The sequence below is a fragment of the Oncorhynchus keta genome, chromosome 9 (assembly GCF_023373465.1).
Source record: "Oncorhynchus keta strain PuntledgeMale-10-30-2019 chromosome 9, Oket_V2, whole genome shotgun sequence".
Taxonomy (NCBI): Eukaryota; Metazoa; Chordata; class Actinopteri; order Salmoniformes; family Salmonidae; genus Oncorhynchus; species Oncorhynchus keta.
Window position 1 is genome coordinate 40,218,024 of NC_068429.1, and position 19,427 is coordinate 40,237,450.

The window sequence follows — 19,427 nt, forward strand, 5'->3', positions numbered from 1 at the left end:
TGATGTTTGTGTGCATCTGTTAGAGCCAATTTATGCTTGATCAGTAAAATGTGGAAGGAGGCGCCTTATGGATGGTGTGGTGCAATTGCTGAGCCTCTGGTGGATGCAGAGGCCAATGAGCTCGTAGGGCATCGTGTGCGCCTCTCAAAAGTTCTAACTATGTGGAGTCTCCATATAGCTCAGCAATTGACATGATTGGCTTGTGGTAGGTGAGGGCGGGAGGTCCTGAACAAACAAACTCACTTCCTTGACACAGCTATGCGCTGCTCTGTGAAGCACAATAAGTATGAATGCCCTGGCTTCTGCAGAGGCCATATCACCGTAAATGCTTCCTGATTTATGCAGAGACCTTATCACCGTAAATGCTGCACGGCCAATGCAGACGGCGGATTGACAATGAGTTGTTGTTTGTACACGTTTGTATATGGGGCGAGGAAAATATTATAAAGGAAATTCACAATGATACAATCTACTATTCAATTGGGAGAATTTGCACTTGCAAGTCGACAACAAAACAACATGAAGCAGTAGCCTTCGCTCTCGTTTGTCGCAGTAAGGAACGGAAAGTAGCTAGATAGTGTAGCCACAAGCATAAACTGGTTAGTTGGGAAGAACTCCTCTGGACTATAGACTGAACCGAATCCGTTGGTATCCACTCGACTTTCACTGCGCAACAAATTGAATCAATTTGAGCACCAGGCGTGTCAATACACAACTGTGAACTCGGAAAAATAAAAGGTCAAATAATGACGTCAGTGAATATCAGGTTGGAAAGTCGGAGCTCTAGAAGAGGCCCGAGTTGGATGACTTTCATATCGATTTTTTCCAGTCGGATTTAGTATTTTCCAATTTTTTTGAACGCTCGGAAGTCGGGGATTTCCGAGTTCCCAATTGTTTTGAAGGGGACATTAGTTCCACTATGAATAATAAAACCCGGAAATGGTTGCAATCTTTTTTTCACCATTCATTTTTCCATCAGGGATTTTAGAACTACTTTATGTAAGGTCTGTATTTCGTGTAGGCTTACCATGGCAATCTCAGACAAGGTAATTTGTATCAATAATTACCATAGCTAATTTTTGTGAGTAAATTGAGGCGAATATATTGATAAAACTGACCTTGTCCGAGAGAGAATTACACAGCTATCAAAAGTCACGCCAAGGGAAGCCTACACCAAAAGCACAATTAATTTAGATTTGTTGTAAAATATAAAAAATGAATGGTGGAAAAACCATTGCAACAATTTCCATGTTATTATGGGTATTATGACATGTCCACTGTGGCGGACTATTGCCACGTTCAAAACAGCTGTGAACTAGTACAGTACATTACTGGTAAGGACGGGAGTGGGGATCATTCCAAGTGATCTGCTGGAGTTTGGTTAAAGTGGCAATCTGCAGTTGCTAAATCATTTTTTTATACATATAAACCATTGATATGTACCCATTGATTCTTGAAGAATATATCTGCCTTGTTAGCTTTGTTCAACTGTCGTACCCCATTAGAACCCAAAATGTAAGCTTGTTTTGCACCAATGTTTTTAAACAAAGTAAACACATACACTGTATAGCATCAACATGGTTAAACTATCATTTCGATATAACGAATGGCCGGTCCTTGCATTCTTAGCTCTCTCTGTGAATTTGAGTGGTTGCGTATCTTCAGCCCCATCCCTCAGCTTTTTAGCAAAACAAGTGGCGGGGAATGTGCTTTGTTATTGTTACAACTCCTGTTTGCCGCTTTAAGACGTCACCCTGCAACGCAGATCGGTAGATCACTAATATTGTGATCAATTACATTTTCTTGGAGACATTTTAAATTATAGTTCTGCTCTAATCTGAAATATTTTGTATCTCTAGAACAGGTGAGTCGGAGGGGTTTGATAGACCAAGGGCAAGAGTGATCCGATAATGGGGTCAGGTGCAGCAAAGAAAGACCTAGCAAAGCTGCAGCTGGCTCAAAACAAAGCAACACACCCTGCCCTGAACTGCACACACAGAACTAACATCATCAACATGCATGATAGTATTTTGTGGTTGAGGAGAAATGTACAACTTCTCTTCTAATCTTTTTAAGAAACATTTGTGTGTTGAAAATGCCTAGTCACAGGTATAATCTATACACTTCAAACAGACATACAGTACATACCCCACAAGACACACCATTATGGGTTTCTTCACTGAGTTATGCGTCACTCAGTTATGTATAGAGAGAGGCATGTCATCGTGGAATGCTCTGCCACCAGAGGTTACTCAGGAAAAAGTTTTGCTTTAAAAAACATAAAAAACAACAGCAAATTGTATCACAGCACCTCTCCTCTTTCCAAAGGTCTAATTTAACTGTATATAATATGAATATGTATGAATAGTGTGTAAATAGTATATATTTTTCTCTTGGTGTCTTTCCAATATATAACTCTTATTTTGTATTATTGTTTTATGTATTTATATTTAATTTATTTATTGAATGTCCTTGTCTACAACTGTTCTGTATTTTGACATTGATTTGTACGTTTTATGTGGACCCCAAGAAGAGTTACTGCTGCATGTGCAGTAGCTAATGGGGACCCTAATAAACTAAAATAAACTCCTCGTGGCACAGCTTAACACAACAGTCACGTGTCATTGTGAACTGGATGAAAGAAATAACAGTCTGATATTTTCAAATGATAACATGTCAATATGGGCTAATGGCAGTTGACAGACATACTTAGACTGTATTGTAACATTTATTTTTCATAAACTGTTTTGAGTTTATTGAAAATTCAGTTGAATTCTACTGAAATCCTACTCCCGCTTTTAATTCCTGTCTGTCAGATTGGATTTTAACAGAAGAAGTAGCATGACTTTTGGTTAGTATTTTTTATTTTTGGTATTTAGTAGGAATTTGTTTTGGGGGATATTTTACTACCCCGTACAGTAGGTGGCGGCAATACACATTATGAGTGTAGTCTGCCAATAAACCTCAAAGAAGAAGAAAAATCCCTGCCTGTTTGACGCGACTGCGCATGCTCAGCCATATACCCTGGTAACCTCCAACATGGCGGCGAGAGGCCATGTGCAAGACCCTAACGACAGGAGACTCAGACCCATTTACGGTAACAATTCGCAGAAAAACAGCCAATCTCTGTCTGGTTAAATGTTTTGTCAGTGTTTATCGACGTACCGGAGAGGTCGTCTGGTCAGTACCTTGTGTCTGGGACTCGGTGGGCAGTACCGCGGCCCCCGAAGTCTTAGCCCCGTTCTCAATTCGCCTGTAGTGCTGAATGACAGTGCACCTTGAGTGGATGTCAGCACAATTCTGACAGCGCACAGCTGCAGACCGTTTGCCCACCAATAACGCACAATGAGACAGCTTTGCTTTAAACGAAACCCCAAAAGAGCTTCAACGATCAGTCTCTCTCACTCGTAAAGTTCAGGTCTCCTATATTTGACAGCTAGCTAGTTACCGGTAAGCTACCTAATAAGCTAGCTAGCCATGTTAGTATGCAGAAACCGAGATGAATCTGAACCGTATTGCAAACAGTTCTGTATGTGGCAGAAATATCAACAACTAACTTACGTTAGCTAGCTAGGTAGCTAGTTGTTCAGATACAGTACATCGGGGTGTATTATTAGTTACACAAATTGATCGGATGCATTTTAACGTCCGAGCAAGCTCACCTCGCTAGAAAATGCAGCCTCAGGGGCAAGAGAAAGTGTTCATGGTTGTGAACTGTGATGCCAACGTTAGCTAGCTGGTTAACTTGCTTTATTAGCGGGTGTGTTTCATTTCGTGCCTCATTCTGCTGATTTTAAGTGATCATGGCTAGTTAACGGTAACGTTATGTGTCAGATGTGCATAAGAGGATTAAAGTTGGCTAACTTGATAGGCCTGGTTGTGTTGATGCTGCAACGTTAGCCTCTGTTTTTGGCCATTCGATTACATTCCAGTGACGTGTTCCATCATACAGATAACTAGATCCAGTTAGATTTATATCAATGACTGCTATAATAAACACTCACCATTGTTGAGGCTTCTGTTTTCTCTCAACTTTTCTCTTTCCTCAAAAGCTCTGCTAAAACCATGTAGAGTTGATTATCATCACGTGACAGATGCAGTCAGTGAGTGTGCACACAATGAAAAATAGACCTGCTATATGGATCTAGATACTGTATATAAGTTGGCACTGATCTTGGAGAACTTGGTTCATGAAGAGTGGGAAACCATAATGGCCAACACGAGTCACAATGATTATGGCCTAGCTGCCATTTGGGCTGATGACATAGTGTAGAACACTGTGTCTGTCTGTCTGTCTGGCAGGGTTAATTTTGGCACCCAGCTGTCTAGAAGCCTAGACTCCAAGCTTGTGCTGGTAAAGGGACTGTGTGTGTGCTTTGATCCACGGGAGGACCACAGTGAGAGACAGTTGTGTGTATCAAGGTCGCAAACAATGGCAGAGGTCAGAGACCGAATACACAGACACTGTCGATCGGTCATACAAATAGACATTCTAATCTCGTCACACTCTTGGGCACTCCCACAAATACACACATGCCCAAACACCTCCACTCAAGACAGTACACATAGTGAACCACATAAACACACGCACCACAGAGTGTATTTTCAGGTTTAGTTTATCAGACAGGCAGTAGCAGAACATCAGGGCCATGACTCTTTCTCCACCTCTCCCAGTTACTGTGTTATTGTTGTTGTCATTTTAAAAAATGTAAAATGTATTGAACCTTTATTTAACTAGGAAAGTCAGTTAAGAACAAATTCTTATTTTCCATGACGGCCTAGGAACAGTGGTTGTTCAGGGGCAGAACGACAGATTTGTACCTTGTCAGCTGGGAGGTTTGAACTTGCAACCTTCCGGTTACTAGTCCAACGCTCTAACCACTAGGCTACCCTGCCGCCCCATGTCCTTCATACATCTTGAAAATGCCATTTTAGAAACTCCTTTTAGAGCCTGATAATGGCTTTGGTTGAATTATTGAAATCTGTGCCGGTCTATAAAAAAACTGTGGATGCTGCGGCGTCTTAGGTCTCTGTGAATGGTTTGTAGAGAAATAGAAGGAATATCTCCTTTGCCCTTTGTGTGGGACTTGACTTGGTGTGGGCGTGTGCTTCATACTATGTACTGTATGGAGTAGGTTGACTGATGCTGTGATGTCATCTCCCATCAGACTACCTGGACAATGGCAACAATAAGATGGCGATCCAGCAGGCTGACAAACTGCTGAAGAAACACAAGGACCTGCATTGTGCCAAGGTGAGTGGGACTCTGGCTCTGGGCTGTATTTAGGGCCCAAGATGGAGCCCAGAGTTGTTCAAAACTGACCCCATAGGCCCCTACCACTAACCTCTACTCCCCACCCCTATGATGATGATGATGATGGTGGCATGTTACTGAGGCAGATCTCCCTCTCCCCAGGTGTTGAAGGCCATCGGTCTGCAGCGAACAGGGAAGCAGGATGAGGCGTTTAGCCTGGCCCAGGAGGTGGCCACCCTGGAACCTACCGACGACAACTCACTACAGGCTCTCACTATACTGTACCGAGAGATGCACCACCGTGAGTACACACAGAGAGAGAGAGAGAGAACTCTCTATATGATCTTTTCGATGCTGTGACGCTGTTGACTCTCCCCCTCCTCTCTCTCTGTAGCTGAGTTGGTGACTAAGCTGTATGAAGCTGCGGTGAAGAAGGTTCCCCTCAGCGAGGAGTATCACTCTCACTTGTTCATGGCCTACGCCCGCGTTGGGGAGTACAAGAAGATGCAGCAGGTCAGAACACACACACAGTAATAACATGTGAACAAATGATGTATTGTTCTACAGTAATTCATGTCTTTTGTCTAGTTCTATCTAATGTCTCTCTTTCTCTCTGGCTGTAGGCAGGGATGGCTTTGTATAAGATCGTTCCTAAGAACCCCTACTACTTCTGGTCTGTCATGAGTCTTGTCATGCAGGTAGGCATGGTCTCTCACTATACAGTTGAAGTCGGAAGTTTACATACATCTTAGCCAAATACATTTAAACTCAGTTTTTCACAATTCCTGACATTTAATCATAGTAAAAATTCCCTGTCTTAGGTCAGTTAGGATCACCACTTTATTTTAAGAATGTGAAATGTCAGAATAATAGTAGAGAATGATTTATTTCAGCTTTTATTTCTTTCATCACATTCCCAGTGGGTCAGAAGCTTGCACACACTCAATTAGTACTTGGTAGCATTGCCTTTAAATTGTTTAACTTGGGTCAAACGTTTTGGGTAGCCTTCCACAAGCTTCCCACAATAAGTTGGGTGAATTTTGGCACATTCCTCCTGACAGAGCTGGTGTAACTGAGTCAGGTTTCTAAGCCTCCTTGCTTGCACACACTTTTTCAGTTCTGCCCACAAATTTTCGATAGGATTGAGGTCAAGGCTTTGTGATGGCCACTCCAATGCCTTGACTTTGTTGTCCTGAAGCCATTTTGCCACAACTTTGGAAGTATGTTTGGGGTCATTGTCCATTTGGAAGACCCATCATTTAACTTCCTGACTGATGCTTTGAGATGTTTCTTCAATATATACACATCATTTTTACCTCCTCATGATGCCATCTATTTTGGGAAGTGCACCAGTCCCTCCTGCAGCAAAGCACCCCCACAACATGATGCTGCCACCCCCGTGCTTCACGGTTGGGATGGTGTTCTTCAGTTTGCAAGCCTCCCCCTTTTTCCTCCAAACATAATGATGGTCATTATGGCCATACAGTTATATTTTTTTTTCATCAGACCAGAGGACATTTCTCCAAAAATGTACGATCTTTGTCCCCATTTGCAGTTGCAAACTGTAGTCTGTCTTTTTTCTGGCGGTTTTGGAGCAGTGGCTTCTTCCTTGCTGAGCGACCTTTCAGGTTATGTCGATTTAGGACTCGTTTTACTGTGGATATAGATACTTTTGTACCTGTTTCTTCCAGCATGTTCACAAGATCCTTTGCTGTTGTTCTGGGATTGATTTGCACTTTTCGCACATAAGTACCTTCACCTGTATGAGACAGAACGCGTCTCCTTCCTGAGCGGTATGACGGCTGCGTGGTCCCATGGTGTTTATACTTGCATACTATTGTTTGTACAGATGAACCTGGTATTTTCAGGCATTTGGAAATTGCTCCCAAAGGATGAACCAGACTTGTTGAGCTCAACAATTTTTTTTCTGAAGTCTTGCTGTTTTCTTTTGATTTTCCCATGATGTCAAGCAAAGAGGCACTGAGTTTGAAGGTAGGCCTTGAAATACATCCACAGGTACACCTCCAATTGACTCAAATTATGTCAATTAGCCTATCAGAAGCTTCTAAAGCCATGACATAATTTTCTGGAATTTTCCAAGCTGTTTAAAGGCACAGTCAACTTTGTGTATGTAAACTTCTGACCCACTGGAATTGTGATACAATGAATTATAAGTGAAATAAGTAAAAAAATAAAAATAATTCATGCACAAAGTTGATGTCCTAACCGACTTGCCAAAACTATAGCTTTGTTAACAAGAAATTTGTGGAGTGGTTGAAAAACGAGTTTTAATGACACGTAAATGTCCGACTTCAACTGTATATATATACCCAGTGGCCAGTTTATTAATTCACAGAAATGGATTGCTCCTACCGACAGTGAGTCAGGTGGCTGTGACTTTCTTTATAAAGCAGGCAGAGTGGGATCAATGCATTCAGTTACTGTTCCATTGTACGTTAGAATGGGCAAAACGAGTGACCTAAGCGACCGCATCCAGTATCTCAGAAACGTCCGCCTTCCTGGGCCTGTCACGCACTGCATTGTCTTAAGGTTTTACAGAGAATGGTGCAACAAACGAAAACATCCAGTCAGCGTCAGTCCTGTGGGAGTAAACAGCTCATTGACAAGAGAGGTCAAAGGAGAATGACAAGAATTGTGCAAGCAAACAGGTGGGCCACAAACCGACAAATAACGGCGACAAATAACGGCACAGTACAACAGTGGTGTGCAGAACATCGTCTCGGAAAGCACAACTCGTCTGTCCTTGTCACCGATGGGCTATTGCAGCAGACGACCACACGGGTTCCACTCCTATCAGATAAAAACAAGAAGAAGCGGGTCCAGTGGGCACACGATCACCAACACTGGACAATTGAGGAGTGGAAAAGCATTGCCTGGTCCGACGAATCCCATTTCCTGTTGCGTCATACTGATGACAGAGTCAGGAGTCCATGGCCCCATCCTGCCTGGTGTCAACGATACAGCCTGGTGGTGGTGGGGAACTGTTGCGGGGAATGTTTTCCTGGCACACGTTAGGTGCCCCGAAGAATTCAGGCAGTCCAGGATGCAAAGGGGAGTCGGGCTCTGTACTAGATGGCTGTACCTAATACACTGGAGACTGAGTGTATATAGCTTGTGTGACTGAGTATGTATGTGTAATTCTGTGTGTGTGTGACACTGTATGGGTGACTCACTCTGTGTGTAATAATAATAATAATAATAACATAATAATAATAATAATAATATATGCCATTTAGCTGACGCTTTTATCCAAAGCGACTTACAGTCATGTGTGCATACATTCTACGTATGGGTGGTCCCGGGAATCGAACCCACTACCCTGGCGTTACAAGCGCCATGCTCTACCAACTGAGCCAACTGAGCCACAGAAGTGTGTGTGTGTGACTTTATATGTGTGAGTCTGTACGTATGACCGTGGGTGGTGGTTTGCTTGCATGTGTGTCATTGCTCTGTGTGTTTCAGGCCATCTCTGCGCAGGATGAGAAGCTGGCCCAGACCATGTTCCTGCCCCTGGCTGAGCGCATGGTGGAGAAGATGGTGAAGGAGGAGAAGATCGAGGCTGAGGCTGAGGTGCAGCTGTACTTTATGATCCTGGAGCGACTGGGGAAGTGTGTGGAGGCTCTTGACGTGGTCCGCGGTCCACTGGGAGGTAAGAGTGGTGTGTGTGTGTGTACGCAGGACAGAGATTGTGTGTGTGTTAGAGACCCAGAGAGAGGATCTGTGCAGCTTGTAGGTTGTGAATTATTCATGTCTTTCTACTCATTCTGTTTATGTGCATGCTTCCATAGAGAAGTTGACCAGTGAGTTGCGGAGCAGAGAGAATAAGTGTATGATGATGTACCAACGACTGCAGCTCTGGCCTGAATGCAACGCTCTGTCCTACAAGCTGCTGCTCAAAAAGTGAGAACCCACACACATATTCCGATAGTCACATTTATGCACATTCAGCATTTCTGTGTCTTAAAACTCTCCCACACTAACTCCCAATCTTTCTCCCTTTCTCATCTCTCCCATCTCTCCTTTCTCCTCTCTTCTCTCCTTTCTCCTCTCTCTTCTCTCCTTTCTCTTCTCTTCTCTCCTCTCTCTCTCTCTTCTCTCCTTTCTCCCCTCTTCTCTCCTTTCTCCCCTCTCTTCTCTCCTTTCTCCTCTCCTTTCTCTTCTCTTCTCCTTTCTCTTCTCCTTTCTCTTCTCTTCTCTCCTTTCTCTTCTTTCTCTTCTCTCCTTTCTCCTCTCTCCTCTCTTCTCTTGTTTCTCCTCTCTCTTCTCACCTTTCTCTTCTCTCCTCTCTCTCTTCTCTCCTTTCTCCCCTCTCTTCTCTCCGTTCTCCTCTCCTTTCTTCTTTCCTTTCTCTTCTCTCCTTTCTCTCTCTCCTCTCTTCTCTCCTTTCTCCTCTCCTTTCTTCTCTCTTCTCTCCTTTCTCTTCTTTCCTTTCTCTCCTCTCCTTTCTCCTTTCTTCTCTCCTTTCTCTTCTCTTCTTTCCTTTCTCTTCTCTTCTCTTCTCTTCTCTTCTCTTCTCTCCTTTCTCTTCTCTTCGCTTCTGTCCTTTCTCTTCTTTCCTTTCTCTCTCCTTTCTCTTCTTTCCTTTCTCTTCTCTCCTTTCTCTCTCTCCTCTCCTTTCTCCTCTCTCTCTTCTTTCTCTCTCTCCTCTCTAGTCCTGATGATTGGCAGTTCTATCTCTCCTATTTTGACTCTCTCTTCCACCTGATGGACATGTCCTGGAGCCAGCCTGAGGAAGGAGAGCAGTGAGTACAGTGTGTGTGTCTGTGTGAGTGAGAAAAGTTTATATAGTAGCTGACTAGACTATTCCTCTTGATGGATGTTTTACGATGTCATGTAAGAGAAGACAAGACGAACTGATCTGACCCTCTCTCACTTTGTCCCTCCCCTCTTCCTCCAGCTGTGTGGAGGGCCCAGTGCAGACTACGGTGGCAGAGGCAGTGAAGTTTGTGGTGGACAGGATGGAGGAGCAAGACAAGAAGGAGTCACGTCCTCTCAGAGGGCCCTACCTGGCCTGCCTGGAACTCATACACAGACTGAGACAGAGGGGCTGCCCAGATGAGAAAGAGCTAGGTGCCAGAGCTGTGTTTTTCTCAGTTGTATCATTCAGAGGAAATCAGCATGTTTGTGTTTTGCTGCTGTGAGCAGCTCAGGCACCCAACTGACCAGCAGAAATCCTTCCTCTGTCCTCACATTAACACACACATGCAGACGCACACAGAGACATGAATACACACACACACACACACACACACACACACACACACACACACACACACACACACACACACACACACACACACACACACACACACACACACACACACACACACACACACACACCACAGTTTCCTTGGTTGTTTGCGTTGACTGTTTCTATTGGCTGTTGGTCTTCAGGTGACCCGTTGGAGTTGATGGTTCAGTTTTTTGGGAAGTTTGGAGACAAACCCTGCTGCATTACTGACCTGAAGATATACCTACACCTTCTGCCCCCTGAGCAACGCTCACAGGTACACACACACACACTCTCACCTGCAGAATAGCAGTTGGTCAACCAACCAAGCCCTTCATGATTTCAATACCATATCTATTTCCCTCCTCTCCTGTTCTCTCTCCTTCCTCCTCCCTGTAGTTTAAAAAGCGTCTGGGGGAGTTGGTTCCGTTGGGGGAGGCGGGTGAGGATGGCTTTGGGTTTCCGGGGGATACGAAGGCGTTGCAGAGACACCTGTGTGTGTGTCAGCTGAGCCGGGCGCTGGGACTGCAACATGCTCTGGACACAGAGGGCAAACTACTACTCATCACAGAACTCAAAGCCCACTACCACCACGGACTACAATTTGGTAAGAACAGCAGCACCCCTCTCTCTCTCTCGCTCTCACTACCACTATGTGGGCTGCAATTTGGTAAGGGCATCCGTTCCTCGATACGTCTCTAATCCATCTTCATCCATCCCTCTCCGTCTTTCAGTCTATCCAACATTTTATGCATCTAACTTAACTGCAGGAAGAGATGCAATGACAATTTTGTGAAGACAGATGAGTGGTTTGAGTCTGACTGTAGTTAGTGTGTGTGTAACAGGGAAGTCGTGTCTGAAGACAGAGCTCCAGTTCTCTGACATGTACTGTCTCATGGCCGCCCACGTCTACGTCGACCTCTGGACAGAAACTGGTGAGTCGTCTCTCTCGCTTTCTCTCTCGCCTCTCTCCCTCTCCGCCTCCTACTCTCGCTGTCTCCGGGCGTTCGTCAACATGCAAACATACATTTGTGTCTGTGCGTTGTTAGGTGATGAGAACATGCTTTGGCAGTGTCTCGGCGTGTTAGAGGAGGGCTTGTCCTTCAGTCCCTCCAATGCCCAGTTCAAACTACTGCTGCTGCTGCTCTTCTGTCGCCTGGGAGCCTTCCAGCCCGTAGTGGACCTCTACTCCAGCCTGGATGCCAAGCATGTGCAGCATGACACCATAGGGTGGGTTTATAGTACGAACACATCACCATACAATACGGTTACCAGACTCAATGCACTGGTCCTTATATTCTCTCCTCTCTCCCAGGTATCTGTTAACTCGTTATGCTGGCTCGTTGGGGCAGTTTGCTGCAGCCTCCCAGTCCTGTAACTTCTCCCTCAGGTTTTTCCACTCCAACCAGAAAGATGTGAGTCCCCGTCACATCTAAATACGTCCTTAAATATGTCATATATTCTGGTGACGCTTCCCCAAGTTTTTTTCTCACCTCGGTCCTCTTTCCTCGTCTCTTCTCCCCCAGACCTCCGAGTACATCATCCAGGCCTATAAGTATGGAGCGTTTGAGAAGATCCCAGAATTCATAGCGTTTAGAACCCGGCTCAACCAATCGTTGCACTTCGCTCAGGTCCGCACAGAGAGGATGTTACTGGACCTGTACACCGAGGCTGACGTGTTAGTACACACACACACACACACACACACACACACACACACACACACACACCACACACCACACACCACACACACCTGTAACATATTCCTGTTTTGTTCCAGCACATTGAGTCTGGAGGAGAGTGTGAAGGCGATGGGTGTGTGTCCTGAGGAAGATGATATTCCCTGGGACAACATGAGAGACAACAGAGACCTGACTGTCCTCGTAAGCTGGGACCCCAAGGACAGGTACACACACACACATATAACAAGGACTTATATCCGTTTTTCTGCCGCCGTCATGTAGCTTTGGCGCCTTGCCCACGGCAAAATCATTGCAGCCACGCCACAAATATGGAACGTGAAGAAATATCCCTGAAGATGCTTAGACAGTCCACAGACTGTTCCTCTGCAAACACAATGAGCAATGAATGGAACCAACAGACAAACCCATAGTTGAACAATTGATCTATTTACCTAGTCATCGTGTGGTGCGTTCTAGGAGAGATGTATATTCCTCTCTAGGCACATTGTAGTTGCGAGTGCCATAAAGATGCATTCTGACAAGTCGTCAATGCACAACAGTTCATCGTGCAATCACTGGGAAAACAGCCGTTCCAATGGCCGTTGTTAAAGTAAGGGGCATCCCAGATTTCCAGTCCTACTTTATTGATCAACTCCTAAATATTGCGCGTACTGCAGTATTTTAGCAGCGGCATGGTTACGCATGTTACCACGTGGTAATTAGTTGTGAGTGGATAGAGGAGAGTGGGGCTGAAAGGAACGTGGGTCAAAACACCATCCACCATCCCATTTTTGAGAGTGACTTAAATTGTGATGAGACGGAGTACATTTTTAGCCGCGCAAGAGCAGGAGTGGTAACCAGGGAAAGTGTTGGGGGGGGCATTGGGACGTGAAGGGGTTTCTTTGAGAAGGACAGGCAGTTGGGGTGTTACTCCGGGTGGCGTTTTACTGCCAAGTTACCCTAACAGGTACGCCTACGTTATTGTCACTGTTTATGCCAGTTTTGTGGGGCATCGAATTCATCAATATGATGCTAGTTAGCTAAAAGATGCCATTTAGGATCTAGCTCATGATTATAGCTCAGTGAGGTACATACAGATAGACAACCCCATGCTTCAGTCTATTTATTTCTAGCCACTATGCTGCTCTGTTGGGCTACAGGTGGTAAGGATTTCTTCTTTAACTAGGCAAGTCAGTTAAGAGACCTATTTTTAATTACAATGGCAGCCTACCTCTGCCAAACCCTCCCCTAACCCAGACGCTGCCCTATGAGACTCCCGATCACGGCCGGTTGTGGATCGAACACGGGTCTGTAGTGACGCCTCTAGCACCTTAGACCGCTGCGCCACTCGGTCCCTTATGGTCCAATATGTTCAAATCATTGTATTAACAAATAATTTTACCAGTATGTTATTGGACTCATTTCTGGAGATTTTATATAGTGTCATTATAATTACATTTACATTCATTTCGGAGTAGAATGGCCTTTTAAAAGTCACCTTAACTGAGCTTCTCAGTCTGCATATAAAATGAACACAGTTAATTGTGTGTGTGTGTGTGTGTGTGTGTGTGTGTGTGTGTGTGTGTGTGTGTGTGTGTTCCAGGGAGCTGACTGAGGAGCATCGTCGTCTGTCTCTAGAAGAGGAGTCCGTCTGGTTGAAGGTTCGCTCTCTCACACTCCGCCTCCTCGCCTCATTGGCTCTGCTTGGACACGCCCCCTCGCCACGGAACTCTGATAAGACCAATGAGAATGGTATATCGGCCAAAAGCTCCACCCTCCAGACCCTACTCTCCCAGCTAGATCAGACGCTTGAGACCGCTGCCCAGATCACAGAGAAACAGACACAGGTACACACACTAATATATTTAAGCAATAAGGCCTGAGGAGGTGTGGTATAGGGCCAATATACCACAGCTAAGGGCTGGATACAGCTAAGGGCTGGATACAGCCTGTAGCTGTGGTATATTGGCCTTATACCACAAACCCCAGAGGTGCCCTATTGCTATTATAAACTGGTTACCAATGTAATTAGAGCAGTACAAATAAATGTTTTGTCATACCCGTGGGCCAATCAGCATTCAGGGCTTGAACCACCCAGTTTATATAATGTAATGTATGCTATTTAGCAGACGCTTTCATACAAAGCGACTTACATCAGTGCCTACATGTTTATATGGGTGGCCCCAGCAGGAATCGAACCCCCGACCCTGAAACTGGTAGCACCGTGCTCTTACCAACTGAGCCACACAGGACCACTAACTGTTGTTGTGTTGTTCTAGTACCCGTTCCTGGGGCCTCCCTCCTCCCGCCTGGCCTCTGCTCTGTCTAGTGGCAGCTGTCACTGTCAGGCCTCTGCTCTGCAACTATCACTGACTCTACGAGAACTAGAGACCACTGGACTGGGTAAGACAGGGAGATGAGGGGGGGGGGGTGTAGGGTCCCCTACCACTTGCCTCCAACCATCTGCAGGAGCAGCAGGACTGGGAAGGAGATGGAGGGAGGGAGAGTGGGTGGAGAAGGGAGTAGCGGAGAGGGGAAGAGGAGAAAGGAGGGAGGTCTTTGTCATGCTCTTTATTCAGTTTCTCTCTCCAGACGACTCGACGGAACTCCAAACCCAGATCTGTAACGCCTTCAAATCGTCAGTAGCACAGCTCCAAGGTACACCGTCACAGATATCTTCATTAAAGATGATCAACCTGTCCATGGTAATAATGACTGTCTAGTCAGCCACAGGAGACGTCATAGCTTCAGGTCTCTAGTCGAGGTATCACCAGTGGGTCATTCTTATTCCCCCATGCTGATCTGTGCCCCTCGCTCCCCTCTTCTCTTTCCCCTCTCCGCCCAGAGATGTTATCCAGATGTAAAGGAGAAGTGTTGGAGATGAAAGACGGCAGATTGACAACCCGACCCTCCCTATTAGAAACGCTGGTCTTCTTCGTGGAGGTCAGTGTACTACACTTATAGTCACGCTAGACATACACAAGTAATACATCACTAAAATGTACATGTATTATAATATGAAACATGCAATGGTGTGTGTGTGTGTGTGTGTCTCCCGGTCAGACGGTGTGTGTGGTGCTGTGGGTGGCCAGTTACTCTGCCAGCGTACTGCGACCGCTCAAGTCCAGCCTACAGAAGAAGAAGAAGAAGAAGAAGGACAGCAGCAGTGCCATGGTACTCCGTTACTACCTCACCTTTATCCTCCGACGACCCTTCTCTGGAATGACCCCATCACTATTCACACCTTACTAGGGTGTGAATAGTGATACTAGACTGTTTCAATGTTCAAATATTTAAACGAAATTGGGAATCTTAATGTTAAGGGAAGTCCCAAACCGAAAATCAATGTTATTTAGTCCCCCCCGCAAAAAAAGCATTTCAGTCATCAGAAAACAACGTATTATTTTCGAGACGACAGGCTATAAAGTTGTGGGGAAAGTTGTGGAATTTACATCGAACTTTGGTCTACTTTTGGTGAATTATTTTTCATATTTATTACACCCATTCTTATACGGAAGCAAATTGAGGCGGGACCTACCTGCATTTGTCCAATAGAAACTCTTGTTTTATTGGCAAAACGTTTTGCCACTGTTTGGACTAATTATTACACTCCTGCTCTTTCTCTTCACTAATGATGCGAGTGTGTTCAGTCTGTTGCGTGTACAATATCCATGCCTATTCATTGATGATAGGCCCTGCTTTACTGAAGTTGCGAGACGCATGCAAGCCAAAAGATTGTGAGATACAGCTTTTAATTACCGATAGATAGGTCTAGTGCACGGTTCTGACTGTCTGCCTGGTGGCTGACATGCCTATACAGTGCCCCCCTTCTCTCTTCTGCCCTCACTAGCTTGCTATGAAAGATGATTTGTGTTCTCAGAAGTTTGTGTTTTCGGAAGTACGGCAACTAATGTCACCTCCGTTCCAAAAATACTGAATCTTAGGAGTCAATTACTAGCGGAATCGAATCTTTACACAGAAATGGATTCAGACGTGGAGTCCACTCTCCACCAGTACCTCATCATCATTAATAGTTGGGAAAATGTCAGAGAAAGGCAAGAAATAGCATTAAAGTCCTGTATGGCAGCCTGGTTTCATAGTCTAGACGTAGCATAGTAAATATAAATCCGGGACACTCAATTTAGTATGATGGTTACATAAGACGATTGATTACTTAAGCCACCTAGCTAGAATTCGTAAAATATTGTACGTTTGGAAATCTGTAACTATAATACAAATTGTAATTCAGAACATATCATACGAAATTGGTGATGGACATCCACAAATGAATACATACCATAATAAACATAACATAGCACACTAAATGGAGTGTGTCGGATTTACATACAGAATAATGCGAAATGCTCTGAGACCAGGTTGTGTATGGCAATACTTTGAGAAGTTAAATGCTCACTTGGCGAGGTGAAATTGAGATACAGTAATGGTAGTACAAGTGCAACGCTTCACCATCTGAAAGGGACTTACCATGAAACCCAACCCGATGCTGGCAGCAGCACAGCTGCATTGTGAATTTGCATTTTATGAAAATGTTATCGTTTTAACAGAAACCCCACCCCCCCCCTCCCCCAAAAGGCAGTTTAAGCATTTACATTTATTTTCTTCATTTATTCACAATACACCATAGCCATTCACGCAGTAGCCCTCTGCCCCTACAGCCAGTGGTGCTGTGTGGCTTCCAGGAGTGGACAGGCAGCCTGCAGGGTGTTGTGACCCAGGCTCTGGATCACGTGAAGGGGCAGGAGGCCAGCCTGACGGCCCTCAAACTAGCAGCACTCACCCTGGAGGAGGGATATTCACAGACACAGGTTGGTAGTGTTGGGCGTGTATGTATGAATTATTGATTTGTGCCTAAGCATTGGCTTAGTTCAAAGCATGCTTCTTTCTGTTCTTTATTCCCCCCCTCCCTTCTTATTTTTCTGTCAATCTATACCTCTACCCTCTCTCGCTCCCAGGAGGAGTGTGGGTTTACGAGGGCAGCCATGGACAAGGTTCAGAGTAGTTACCTTGGCTCGCTGCAGGAGTTGGGAGATCTACTGAGGAAGAGAGCCGATTCGCTGAAGAGCCTCAAGATCTGACCCGCATCAACCATCCCTCTTCAATCAACATCTTCATACCCAACTATCACCATTATACTGTCACCATTTATCGTCTAAGTCCACCCACATCCAAAGCCTTCTCCCCTTGCTCGTCTCAAAGGAGGGCTGCCTGCCACCAACACGCCCTCTCTTTCACTTCATCCCCTTCCCCACATATCCCCTGGTCTGGGTGTCTTTATTATCACACAGGATTCTCCTCTCCCTCCCGCCATTTCTCACCCTGAAAACCATCACTGCTCTCGCTCAGCACAGAACCACAGTTTGTGATACCATCACAGAGAAGCTCCTCAAAGATACTACAGCAACAGATAGACAAACAAAATAAGCAATTTTAGAACTACTCCAATAATTGATTGTACATAGTCTGCAGACAGAACATCAACTCCTTGACTGAACGTGAATGAAATATAAGCTACCCCCTTAGTTTTTTTTCTTTCTCCAGTCTGTTTCCACGGTGAAGCCCAGTTAGATTAGAACATTTTTTCCATGTTGGACTCCTCACTCCCCAAGCCTGATCTGGGTGCCCAAACATGGACACTGTTGTCAATCACACTCTTCTGCTCATAAGAACAAATGGGGTGGAGATGGTGCTTAGCTTACTGTATGAAAACAAAGGACAGCTGAACAAAGACGGTTGTTAACTAATTGTACACGCAAGGAAAGCTGAACGCTGGGGCCAACTCGGAAAAGCCTAAACTGTTTCTTGCGGGAGTACACAACTCCAGTGATTTCAGGCCTGGCCTTTTAGCCAGTAACCTGAGAAGCCAGCTGTGTGCGCTCTTCTACGGGCAACCAGTGACTGAATGGGTCAGTAAAGAGCTGGGGAGAACTGAAGACAGCCCTAGAGGACCGGAGGTGTGTACCTTTGGGTGTGGTGCACTCTTGGTTAATTAATCTCCCTGCTCCCCACCAATCAATGCCTGTCTGATTTCAGTCTTCATCCCAAACTCCTTTTTAACTTGGTCCTTGTGTTTGCTTTATTTTTTCCACTGGTCTTTTTTATTTCAGTTTTTAATTTGGTTTGAAAGCCAAATAAAAAAAGCAATCACGGGACAAGATTATAGTGAATCGGAAAATACATACAGTACCTAAAATGTATTTGCTAACGCTTATTTTTTAATTCTGTGTCGGTGCGTGTAGCTCGCTTGGTTTAGCTAACACCTACAACAGAGTGGATGGTTCGTTTTAACACCGTAGGAGAGAAACCTGACAGTCATTTCTCCGAATAAACGGGTAGAACTGTATGAAACGGTTCTGACAACGGCTAAAACCCAAAGTTAAGATATCTAAATGCAAAGGAGACAAGATAACCAACCTGTCAGATTGCAATGAAATGGGAAATGTGTTGAATGTCCTTTGTTGTAGAAAATATCTTGTCAACGGTTATGAGCTGCGCTGAATCGCCACATAATTAATTTCACCAACCAAAACGGTCACTGTGTATGTAACTATATTCCAAAAATGTGTCTCTGTTGCTATGGCATTTTAACTGACAGCTAGACCTACACCAAGCAGGGAGAGGAGACTTGTATCAGACAGACATCACGGGTATGTTCGGTAGCACTGTGGAACGTTCAGATAAAATGCGCTGTGTAGAGCAGATGCGTCTAACATGTAAAGTGAGGAATCATGTCCTCTAGTCATGACGTTTATCTGCAACGTTCATTAGTACGACCCCGAACGAGGCAGACGAAACTAGCAAATGTTTTGTGCCACGACCACCAGGGGGCACTGAAAGACTATCCAATGCAGGCAGCAGACTGACTAATATTGAAGTATATGCTTTGGCTTAGTTTGATTTGTAGGTTTAGCTTTTCCTTCTTTAAAACAAGACATGGATGGAAGGGGAGCAACAGTTTCATCCTCCTACAAAACACACCCCTCTAAAGATGACCTTCGGACGACACATGCCCAAATCCCCGGATGGATGGACCCTCTCTAGAGGCTGTTAGTGGACTGAGTAGAATTTGTTGATGTGCAGAGAAGTGGTTGACAATCTGGAATGTCATCTCACCTGATACCTACCCAGTCTTTCTTTTGGTAGAAAATGGAAAACAAAAAACACTGGAATGTCAAAAGGATTTTTTTTTTTTTAAATGAATAAATCTGTTTTGTTTCAGTCT

At 44.8% G+C, this 19,427-nt stretch overlaps 1 protein-coding gene across 1 annotated transcript; it reads left to right on the forward strand.

The window, feature by feature from the left end:
- Positions 1–2,977: 2,977 nt before the first annotated feature.
- LOC118387783 (N-alpha-acetyltransferase 25, NatB auxiliary subunit-like) lies at positions 2,978–19,423 on the forward strand. Its single transcript, XM_035776489.2, has 23 exons — positions 2,978–3,097; positions 5,169–5,254; positions 5,417–5,555; positions 5,649–5,767; positions 5,878–5,952; positions 8,738–8,924; positions 9,064–9,175; positions 9,928–10,017; positions 10,173–10,345; positions 10,670–10,782; positions 10,905–11,112; positions 11,351–11,440; positions 11,555–11,735; positions 11,821–11,920; positions 12,032–12,183; positions 12,286–12,411; positions 13,791–14,034; positions 14,467–14,590; positions 14,780–14,845; positions 15,033–15,130; positions 15,251–15,361; positions 16,864–17,013; positions 17,161–19,423. Exons 1-23 carry the CDS (start codon positions 3,040–3,042, stop codon positions 17,281–17,283), a joined length of 2,925 nt encoding a protein of 974 aa, XP_035632382.1. The 5' UTR covers positions 2,978–3,039; the 3' UTR covers positions 17,284–19,423.
- Positions 19,424–19,427: the final 4 nt, after the last annotated feature.